The sequence below is a fragment of the Caretta caretta genome, chromosome 1 (assembly GCF_965140235.1).
Source record: "Caretta caretta isolate rCarCar2 chromosome 1, rCarCar1.hap1, whole genome shotgun sequence".
NCBI classification, from domain to species: domain Eukaryota; kingdom Metazoa; phylum Chordata; order Testudines; family Cheloniidae; genus Caretta; species Caretta caretta.
The window spans coordinates 249,396,599-249,408,638 of NC_134206.1; the positions used below are offsets into that span (position 1 = coordinate 249,396,599).

The 12,040-nt window shown below is 45.0% G+C and overlaps 1 protein-coding gene across 1 annotated transcript in view; it reads right to left on the bottom strand.

Moving 5' to 3' along the window:
- TMEM178B (transmembrane protein 178B) overlaps positions 1-12,040 on the bottom strand; it is a 351,973-nt gene that overhangs the window by 39,116 nt on the left and 300,817 nt on the right. Inside the window, exon 4 of the mRNA XM_048830548.2 lies at positions 4,416-4,553. Coding sequence (XP_048686505.1) covers positions 4,416-4,553 — 138 coding nt within the window. The remainder of the gene's footprint in view (positions 1-4,415; positions 4,554-12,040) is intronic.

The window sequence follows — 12,040 nt, forward strand, 5'->3', positions numbered from 1 at the left end:
TAGAACAGCCAAACAAAACTATGGAGAACACTGTCTCTCTGCTCTTTGAGGACAACCACCAGAATGCTACTTGACAATGCTCCTGTGCTGACAGAAGTAACACCTGCCCATCAGGTCACTGTCTGTGGAAAAACACCAAGAGCAATAAATAGGCTCCAAGTTGCAGATCCATCTCAGTGGCTAACCTGACCTCTGCAGTAGGCACTAGTATGAGAACAAGAAGAGACCATGTGATCAGAAAGCCAGAGGTTCAGAGATGGAGTTACTGACAGATATTGAATATCCTGACCTCCAGCCTAGATGTCTCTATTTGCCTGTTTTATTAATTGCCTGTTTCAGATTGTGGTTGTTATTCTGGGGTGATATTTCATTTGTATTTGACTTTCAAAAAGTCAGGGAGGATGTAACAGTAGCCACTAGAGTCAGTGGCTACTTACCCATGCCACATGACAAGGGGATAACCTTTTTTGTAACTCTGACTCATGTCATGTAACTATGACTGACCAAAAAGTTCAGTCTCTTACCATCACATCTATATTACAATCACCTCACTATGTTGACAACAGAATTTGTCAGATTTAATAAAACAGTCAATGCATTTTATTTCAGTTTGAATTTGTCTAGTTTTAATTTCCATCCACTAGATCTTGTTCTTCCTTTGTCTGCCAGGCTAAAGAACCTTCTAGTAGAAGATCTCTTCTCCTTGTGTAGGTAATTCTAGAATCTAGACAATGATCAAGTCACTTCTTAACCTTATGTTCCACAGGATAAATAGATTGAGTGTAAGTCTTTCATTATAAGGCACATTTTCTAGACCTAAAATCATTCTTGTGGCTCTTCTCTGAACACCCTCCAATCTTTCAAAATCCCTTTAAAAGCATGGACACCAGAACTGGATGCAGTATTCCAGCAATGGTCTCTCTAATACTGTGTGTAGAGGTAACACTACCTCCCTACACTGACTTAATATTCCCATTTATACATCAAAGGACTGTGTTAGCCCTTTTAGCCGCAGCATTGCATTGGAAGCTCTCATTCAGCTGGTTATCCACTATGATCCCTAAGTCCTTTTCAGAATCATTGCTTTCCAGGTTATAGTCCTCTCTTTTGTAAATATGACCTATATTCTTTATTCCTAGATTATGACGTTTCATTTAGCTGTCTCAAAACACTTGCTGTTTGAATGTCCTAAGTTTACCAAGCTTCAGAGGGGTAGCCATGTTAGTCTGGATCTGTAAAAGCGGCAAAGAGTCCTATGGCACCTTATAGACTAACAGATGTATTGGAGCATGAGCTTTCGTGGGTGAATATCCACTTTGTCGGATGCATGTAGTGAAAATTTCCAGAGGCAGGTATAAATATGCAAGCAAGAATCAGGCTAGGGATAACGAGGTAGTTCAATCAGGGAGGATGAGGCCCTCTTCTAGAAGTTGAGGCGTGAACACCAAGAGAGGAGAAACTGCTTTTGTCGTTGGCTAGCCATTCACAGACTTTGTTTAATCCTGTGCTGATGGTGTCAAATTTGCAAATGAACTGAAACTCAGCAGTTTCTCTTTGAAGTCTGGTCCTGAAGTTTTTTTGCTGCAGGATGGCCACCTTTAAATCTGCTATTGTGTGTCCAGGGAGGTTGAAGTGTTCTCCTACAGGTTTTTGTATATTGCTATTCCTAATATCTGATTTGTGTCCATTTATCCTTTTGCGTAGGGACTGTCCAGTTTGGCCGATGTACATAGCAGAGGGGCATTGCTGGCAGATGATGGCGTATATTACATTGGTGGACATGCAGGTGAATGAACTGGTGATGGTGTGGCTGATCTGGTTAGGTCCTGTGATGGTGTCGCTGGTGTAGATATGTGGGCAGAATTGGCATCGAGGTTCGTTGCATGGATTGGTTCCTGAATTAGAGTTACTATGGTGTGGTGTGTAGTTGGTGAGAATATGCTTCAGGTTGGCAGGTTGTCTGTGGGCAAGGACTGGCCTGCCTCCCAAGGCCTGTGAAAGTGAGGGATTGTTGTCCAGGATGGGTTGTAGATCAGTGATGATGTGTTGGAGAGGTTTTAGCTGAGGACTGTATGTGATGGCCAGTGGAGTTCTGTTGGTTTCTTTCTTGGGCTTGTCTTGCAACAGGAGGCTTCTGGGTACACGTCTGGCTCTGTTGATCTGTTTCCTTATTTCCTCGTGTGGATATCATAGTTTTGAGAATGCTTGGTGAAGATCTTGTAGGTGTTGGTCTCTGTCTGAGGGGTTGGAGCAAATGCGGTTGTACCTCAGCGCTTGGCTGTAGACAATGGATCGTGTGGTGTGTCCGGGGTGGAAGATGTAGGCATAGCGGTCGATGGGTTTTCGGTATAGGGTGGTGTTAACATGACCGTCACTTATTTGCACCGTGGTGTCTAGGAAGTGGACCTCCCGTGTAGGTTGGTTCAGGCTGAGGTTGATGTTGGAGTGGAAGCTGTTGAAATCGTGGTGGAATTCTTCCCGGGTTTCCTTCCCATGGATCCAGATGATGAAGATGTCATCAATGTAATGTAAGTAGAGAAGGGGGCGTGAGTGGACGAGAGCTGAGGAAGCATTGTTCCAGGCCAGCCATAAAAATGTTGGCATATTGTGGGGCCATGCGAGTGCCCATAGCAGTGCCACTGGTCTGGAGGTATATATTGTCACCAAATTTGAAATAATTGCGTGTGATGATAAAGTTACAGAGCTCAGCAACCAGTTGTGCTGTGGCATCATCAGGGATACTGTTCCTGACAGCTTGTATTCCATCTGTGTGTGGGATGTTTGTGTAGAGAACCTCTACATCCTTGGTGGCTAGGATGGTGTTTTCTGGAAGATCACCAATGCATTGTAGTTTTCTCAGGAAATCAGTGGTGTCACGGAGATAGCTGGGAGTGCTGGTGGCGTAGGGTCTGAGTAGAGAGTCCACATATCCGGACAGTCCTTCAGTGAGAGTACCAATGCCCGAGATGATGGAGCGTCCAGGGTTTCCGGGTTTGTGGATCTTGGGTAGTAGATAGAATAACCCCAGTCCAGGCTCTAAGGATATGTTGATTTGTTCTGGTGTTAGTTCCTGCAGCAAAAAAACTTCAGGACCAGACTTCAAAGAGAAACTGCTGAGTTTCAGTTCATTTGCAAATTTGACACCATCAGCTCAGGATTAAACAAAGACTGTGAATGGCTAGCCAACGACAAAAGCAGTTTCTCCTCCCTTGGTGTTCACACCTCAACTGCTAGAAGAGGGCCCCATCCTCCCTGATTGAACTACCTCATTATCCCTAGCCTGATTCTTGCTTGCATATTTATACCTGCCTCTGGAAATTTCCACTACATGCATCCGACGAAGTGGGTATTCACCCATGAAAGCTCATGCTCCAATAAGTCTGTGAGTCTATAAGGTGCCACAGGACTCTTTGCTAAGTTTACCAAGAGATTCAGGTTGCTCTGGATAAATGATCTGTCCCCATTGTTACTGATCACTGTACCAAACTTTGTGTCATCTGCAAACTTTATCAGTAATGATCTGTTTTCTTTCAGATCACTAATAAAATTATTAAACACGACAGAGCCAAGAAATGATTCTTATGCCACCCACATAGGAACACCCCCAATCAGTGATAATTCCCCATTAGCAACTCTGTTTTGAAATCTATCAGTTAGTCAGTCTTTAATCCATTTAATATTGTGCTACATTGATTTTGTATAGTGTTAATTTTTAATCAGACTATCCCGGGGTACTAAGTCAAACTTCTTATAGATATCTGAGCATGTTACATCAATACAGTTACCTTTATCAACCGAACTCATAATTTCATAAAAAAATCATATCCACTTAATTCAACAGACCTATTTTCCATAAAATTGCAAGTACTGAATCCTCACAGTGAACAATTTACAAGTGTCCACAGGCAGAAATGTGTTTGCACAGAACATTTGTTGAATACAAATTTGTGTCGATAGACACGGAGAGTGTTAATGTTGTTGGTCCCACTATACTCAGAAGGGGAATGATTATTTGCGTCATTTCCAGATTATCATTACTAAAGCACTTACCTCTGCTGACAGCAGACATGTCTGTCTGTGCTCCTTACTCCTATCTGCACCACAACATGGCACAAGTGAGCAACAAGAAGCAAACCTGTTGAAATCGTGATCTCATCATTAAAGAACCACGTGCGGAAAAAAGGACTAAATTGATAAATAAACTATTTACTCTGAGTCACTCACCCAGCTCAGCCTGCTGGGCTTGACTCTGATCTCATTTACACAAACACCACTGGCTTCAGTTAAGTCACTCCTGATTTACAGGCGTGGAAGATCAAAATCAAATCAGACACTATGGCATTTAAGACAACCTTGAAACGATATATAAGATGCAGAAAGGCAGAAGACATTTCTTTGCAAAACAACATCCTTACCTCCCATGAGGAAGAGAAGCCCTGCTACATACTGCATAAGGCCTCGATCCCAGCAGCACCCCAGCACCCCGATAATCCATCCAAAGAGGATGATGGCCACAGCCATGCCCATAAAGCCAGCCGTCATCCTACGCAGGTCTGCAAAGTGGAAGAGAGAACAACAGAATGCTTGTGAAATTTGATGTTATTATGATCAGATCTTCATAAGAACTCTAACCCAAACATCTTCCTTCTTTTGCACAGCGTTGTCAGTGGTTAGCACAGGAGGATTTGTGTCATGATGTAGAGGAAGGACAGTCCAGTGGTGAGGGAGCTAGCTTGGGACTTGGGAGACCAGGGTTCCTTTCCCTGCTTTGCTAACGAATTCCTGTGTGAACTTGATCAAATCACTTGTGGTATGTCTACACTGCACACCACTGGCAGTGATGTGTAGGGTATGTTTAGCTACGTGCCGCAGTGAAAACCAGGCTAAATCCACACTGTGGTTTGTAGCTACACACGTCAATGAAATGCTCTGGCAGGGGGAGGGCAGTGGGGAAAGGCTCCAGCAGTGGGGAACTGCTGGAGCCTTTCCCCACTGCCTCCTCGCTTCCTGTCTTTCCTTGGCACAGAGAAAGGCTTCAGCAGCAGAGAGCTGCTGGAATGCTGCCTTCCCGCTGCCAGAGCCTTTCCCCGCAGCCAACTACTTTCCCTGTGGCGGGGAAGGGCTCCGGGAGTAGGACACTATGCTGCTAAAAATAGTGTAGATCTGGAAGGCACTGTTCGCGCATGTAGACAGCCACGTAGGGTACATAGCCATAGGGTTCAGGCATTACCTGAACTTACCTGTCTTACCTTGCCTAAGCAATGCCTCACCATCTACGCTGCTATTTATACCATGCTAGGGGGCAAGCAGGGTATGTACTCTACACACCACTGTAAGGCGTGTGCAGTGTAGACATACCCGTAGTCTTCCCCTGGGCCTCAGTTTCCTATCTGTAAAGTGGGGATAATAACACTGACCTATCTCACATGGGTGCTGTGAGGATAAATATATTAAAGACTGTGAGGTGTTCAGCTACCTTGGTGATGAGGGCTATATAAGTACTTGAGATACAAAGGATCGTGGTATGGAGCAGGCACGTTTCCCCCTCCTTTGGCTTTGGATGGTGAATGTTTCAAAATGACTTTGTGGTGGGGAGGTGTTTTGGTGCTACAGTCAGGATTGAAGAGCAGTGGCACAGCTAAGGGAGGGCAGGTGTCTGGGAATAAAGCATCTGGACACACTACAGATTAGGAATGAGGTGCATCAGCACAACTCCGTGTGTTACATGCATGCCTGAATAGAACCTGCCTGTGCTATGGCTTGCTTCAGCAAATGACACAACAGTTATGAGCATTTCATAGCAGCAAAATAAAATGGAAGAAAAACATTCAAATTAAAATTTTCCCATGTCCTATAGCACGATTCATCAAAAAGCGAGGGACAGCTGCACTACCATCTCCTGCCTGCACACAGGAGAAAATCAAACATTTTAACAGCTATTTCCAGTGTGAAATGTGGAGCTGTAGAGTCTACATGGCTACTGAAACTGCAAGGATTACTAGAATCAATGAGTTCCTTTACACCCTTAGATCAGATATCCAGAGTGGGGGTACTTTCATTAAAACAAACATTTGACTGTTTTCAGCCACACTCACACACGGCCATACTCACCACACACAGGAAAAGTTCCACCCAAGTCAGCACCACAAACACATTCTCTCCCACTTGAAGCACATTTTACTTGCAGAGGATTTTTCTTCTTCTTCTTTCAAATAACAGAATGCACGTGGGAGGAAGGGATGCAAGAGCAGGATTTGAAAATAATGAATCAGACACTGAGTCTAGGGCAGCTTTTCTCCTCGGTTGGGGCGAGGGAAAAGCTGGCCCAGCAATAGTGGTGACTAACTCCCACAGACCAGCTCCAATTTTCTATTTCTCTTTGCCACAATGGATCACAAGGACAAGTAATGCAATGGGCCTAGGCTTCTTGCCCATCCTGGGATCTGGCCAGACAGTTCAGATTTTCACCTGGCTCCCTGTCCCACAACATTTGTGCAAGTTCAGCTTGTAGAACACAAACTCTCCTGTGCATGCAATGATGACATGCATCAATGATGTTGTCACCATCTCATGTCTCCTTGTCACTTTGTTGTGGTTGTTGTGTAAGTGGGACAGTTTTACAGAGACAGTGACCCTTGCTCCTAGGACAGGGGAATCGCTACTGAGCTCAAGATTGCTAGGTTCTCTTACAAAAGACAAGTCTCAGACCCCCATTTTCTGTCTCACTAAGAGAAACTTTTCATGGTTGCCCGATGACCAATAAGCAAAAGTGAAAAGAGAGTCCAAAGTATTTGAATATATTACGTGGTCCTTGGTGCAGAAAAACCAGGTACTTCCTACAAAACCGAAGCATCTGTACTGGTATCTGCTCCTCTGGGTGTTGTCAGAGGGATTGTTTTTTAACTCAAGAAGAAACTGAGAAGCCATCTTCAGTGGCAGAGTAGATTGATACACTGGCTTTTAACCCATGGGTTCAAATCCTAATACAGGTGACAAAGGAAAGCGTTTGCTGATCTGTTCCTTGACTTTAATGCCTCAGAACTTGTATCACAAAACCACTGCACAATTGTCTGTGTCCGTTCACAAGAGACCTTTGACTTTAACTCAAGAACAAACCTTTTTTCCTTGCGAAGACAGAGCCTAACACCCTAAGTGTTCAGCCTAAATAGCCTCCTCTGTATTTATTCTGCTCCATGACAGGAATGCCTCCCTAACCTGCCTCTACATTCTAGTTGGGGATTAACCCTCAAAAACCCTGTCTTGACAGAGCCACTTCTCAGAGTATATCTACACATGGGCTTCAGTGTGGGTAACGGAAGCCCAGCACAGACACGCGGTATGTACTCAGCTTACTAGCCTACTCTGACCTGTCTCCATTGCTACTGTTACTTGCACCAGCTGGATTCAAGCTAACATGAGTAGCTCGCCCATGCAGATTTTGTTGTGTAGACATCCTCTGAGAAACTCAGAGGGCTGGGGTGTGGCAGGGCAGCAGGATCTCTTTCTCATCTCACCTACCAAACGAAGGGCCTGTTTCTCCCCATTGAAATCAGCAGAAGTTTTGCCATTGACTTACTTAAATGGGAGCAGATACAGGACCTAGACTCCTGGATCCAACTTGTAGGACTGTCTCTAGTGCTGGGGTTCATTTCATCTGACCACCCTACCTGAGAGGCACCAGTACTGGGGTTCCTTTTCTCAGCACCAAGGTGCAGTCCATTAGCATCATTACAACTCTGGGCTAAGTCCTCTTATGGAAAAGGAGAAGTGGCCCATACTTGATAAGGTTAACTTTTGGCTGACATTGAAACCCAAGCAGAAAAGTTTTATTTATGTTCTGTTTAAAACACCACTTCCCCTGAATTTTCCCTCAGCTCAGTTAAAAATTCTCACTGCTTCCTTCTCCCAGCAACCCTCCTCCCAGCAAGCCCTTCCACTAGGCTCATCTGGAAGAACTACAAAATAAAGATAAGCTTCCTTTTTGTTCAAAACCAGTTCAGTTTCTGTCCCGCCAGAACCACCCCAAAGGGCATCATTTGCAAATGGCAATGGCGGGAAAGGGGACTTTTAAGCTGGTTTCATAAACAGCTCTTGTCTGTCTGACAATATCTCCCTGGCACTCCTCACCTAGCAGAGCTCACAGGATGTCAGTGTTAAGAACAAGTCTATTCAAAGTGATTCTTCCATGGGAAAGTACTTAATATATAATGTAGTGCACCACTGAATCAGCACCCTTACAGAAGAGGAGGCCAGAGAATGTCTCTCTTAGGCACAGGCCTATAGTAGCGTTATTATTACTATTACTGGTTTGTTTAAATGGTATTTGGCAAGGAAGGAAGGGTAGAAAAATCGAGGCTTTGCTTTGCATCATAGAATAGTATCATGGAATATCAGGCTTGGAAGAGACCTCAGGAGGTCATCTAGTCCAACCCCCTGTTCAAAGCAGGACCAACCCCAACTAAATCGTCCCAGCCAGGGCTTTTGTCAAGCCAGGCCTTAAAAACCTCTAAGGATGGAGATTCCACCATCTCCCTAGGTAACCCAGTCCAGTGCTTCACCGCCCTCCTCGTGAAACAATTTTTCCTAATATCAACCTCCCCCACTGCAACTTGAGACCATTGCTCCTTGTTGTCATCTGCCACCACTGAGAACTGCCTAGCTCCATTCTCTTTGGAACCCCCCTTCAGGTAGTTGAAGGCTGCTATCAAATCTCCCCTCACTCTTTTCTTCTGCAGACTAAATAATCCCACTTCCTTCAGCCTCTCCTCTTTAGTCATGTGCCCCAGCCCCCTAATCATTTTCATTGCCCTCGGCCGGACTCTCCAATTTGTCCACATCCTTTCTGTTGTGGGGGGCCCAAACAATACTCCAGATGTGGCCTCACCAGTGCCGAATAGAATATAATCACTTCCCTCAATCTGCTGGCAATGCTCCTACTAATGCAGCCCAATATGCCGTTAGCCTTCTTGGCAACAAGGGCACACTGTTGACTCATATCCCGCTTCTCGTCCACTGTAACCCCTAGGTCCTTTTCTGCAGAACTGCTGCCTAGCCAGTCGGTCCCCAGTCTGTAGCGGTGCATTGGATTCTTCAGTCCTAAGTGCAGGACTCTGCACTTGTCCTTGTTGAACCTCATCAGATTCCTTTTGGCCCAATCTTCCAATTTGTCTAGGTCACTCTGGACCCTATCCCTACCCTCCAGCATATCTACCTCTCCCCCCAGTTTAGTGTCATCTGCGAACTTGCTGAGGGTGAAATCCATCCCATCATCTATATCATTAATGAAGATGTTGAACAAAACTAGCCCCAGGATCCTGAAGGCCTCATTAAGCTCTCCTTGCTGTGGGAATGGGAGTGGGAGAGCTCTGATGTCAATAAACAGCAGGGCATAGGAGCAAGGTGACAGAATTTTACCCAAGTTTGGTTAGCTTTGGCAATTTTTCTTGTGTAAAGGTATCCTGAAAAAGTAAACAAAACTGTGTTTGTGCCCTTTGATGCTTCCTTCTGGCGTTTAAAGACGTCCTGAACGTTTCTGATTTTTTATAAGTTTTTTTTGTTTGTGTTTTACACTTTGAAATTCAGGTCTCATCGTACGCTATTTTTTCTTAAAAAGAAAAGGAGTACTTGTGGCACCTTAGAGACTAACCAATTTATTTGAACATAAGCTTTCGTGAACAGCATCTGATGAAGTGAGCTGTAGCTCATGAAAGCTTATGCTCAAATAAATTGGTTAGTCTGTAAGGTGCCACAAGTACTCCTTTTCTTTTTGCGAATACAGACTAACACGGCTGCTACTCTGAAACCTATTTTTTCTTAGACGACCCTCTGGATGAATGGAGAACAACCAGGATTGTGATGTCTTGGGAGAGTGAAACCTGATCAACTGAAGGTGCATCTACACTAGAGAAATGCACTGCTGAAACTTGTACCAGTGGGACTGGACCACTGTGGGTTGCAATACTGTAGCATGTCCCATGCTAGCCAGAGTCTTTCAGGTTCACGACTCCCCCCTGTGCACATATGGCCATGCCTTGCACTGCATTCCAGGTTGCCATCCCACAGTTCCTGACACTGCAGCGGGTGCATAGGTTGTAGCACTCTCGTGAATCCACTTTTACAACATAATGAGTGATACGCTATTATATTCTACATTTGATAATATCTAAAACTGATTACATCTTTTAGGAGTGTGGTTATAAGTTGTCATAAAACTGGTTATTACTGCATTTATTTGGTAAGTACTATAATATATAATGTTTCAAATTCATCAACTGTTTGGCTGCTAGTCCCAATGGTTTACTAAGGCATGGGCTCTCATCCTGGGGGGTCATGACCTCAGGGGGTCACAACCACTCTCCCCTTCTTCATGGCTTGATGAGACGGAAGTCTTGACGATGATTTTTCTGTTGTTAATATAGGGCAGGAGTCGGCAATCTTTCAGAAGTGGCGTGCCAAGTCCTCATTTATTCACTCTAATTTAAGGGTTCGCGTGCCAGTAATACATTTTAACGTTTTTAGAAGGTCTCTTTCTATAAGTCTGTAATATAGAACTAAACTATTGTTGTATGTAAAGTAAATAAGGTTTTTAAAATGTTTAAGAAGCTTCATTTAAAATTAAATTAAAAGGCAGAGCCGCCCGGACCTGTGGCCAGGACCCGGGCAGTGTGAGTGCCACTGAAAATCAGCTCACATGCCGCCTTTGGCACGCGTGCCGTAAGTTGCCTACCTCTGATATAGGGCTATGGTATGGAAATGGATGAGAATCACTTTGTTTAATCCAATGATTGTTTCATATTAGTTCTGGCCCTGCGGAGGACCTGTGTATGCACCTCTGGGGACAATGCCTTCACTCTGTAAAGAGATGGCAGAGATTGCTCAGGCCGTTGCTCCATTGTCTCCTGACGAACTGTGGGCTGATTGCCTGAGAATTTAAATTACAACCTACACCTGCTGGAGGCACTGCTCCAGAAAATCAATGCACTTCTCTTTCCTTTCGTGTGCAGCTTTGTAGAAAGCTTCGCTAACGAAGTTTTTTGTTTCTAAATGCACAAGTGGTTTGTGTCTCACTGGGGCTTGTTCCCTAGGCTTGTTCCCTTATGATGTTTCTTGTTATTCTTAAAGTCCCAGCTCCTTGAGTCATTTGATTACCTGAGAATCAGAGCTTTCTTTAAAAAGTAAGTTTCTAGACATCATGACAGTGGAGAAAAGCTTTAAAATGTGAACCCTAAAAGCTCAAAAACCAGAAGGCAAATAAAAAAGCACCCCAAGTTTATTACTTTTTAAAATTTCATGATTTTTTGGGGAGCCTGCACCCACCAGCCACAGTGGTTCTGGCCCCAGGACTGGTCACTGATCAGCTGTTTGGTGGGTGGGAGGCGCTCGGGGAGTGGAGAGGAGGGAGCAGAGGGTGGAGGGAGTTTCAGAGGAGGGGGCGGAGTGGGGGAGTGAAGATGGGGCCTTAGGGGAGGGGACAGAGCGGGAGCAGGAAGAGGCAGAGTGGGGTCAGGAAGAGGCGGATCAAGGGCAGGGCTGTGAGGGCAGGGCTGCAGGGTGGGAGCACCCACCGGGAAAAATACAAGTCAGCGCCTGTAACTGGGGTTGGGTTTCATGCCTTCGGGGGTGATGAAGCAGAAGGCAAAAGGCCCAGTGTCTGGTAGTTAAGGACTCGGGGTGGACAGATTTGGGGAGACTGTGGACTGGAAGAGGTTTTTGGGGCCACTACAGGGAGTAACTAGGCTGGTGATTGCCAGGGTTAGACTGTTGTGGTTGTGGGCTGGTTACTGGTGTCAGAGCACTGAGGCATAGCAGCATAGAATTAAGGCACCCAAAGTTACATGCAGGAGGTAACAGAACCCCTTGCTGGTCTGGGTGATCCCCAAAACATCACACCCATGCACAATGTTGCTGGGGTGTATGACAGGCAACACCACCAGCCTCATACTTGGCACAAGGAAGATAGGAAGGGGCTGGGACGGAGTTCAAGCGTGATGTTGGTGTGGGCCAGAGCCTGAAAGCTCACCTTTAATAACCTCATGCACAA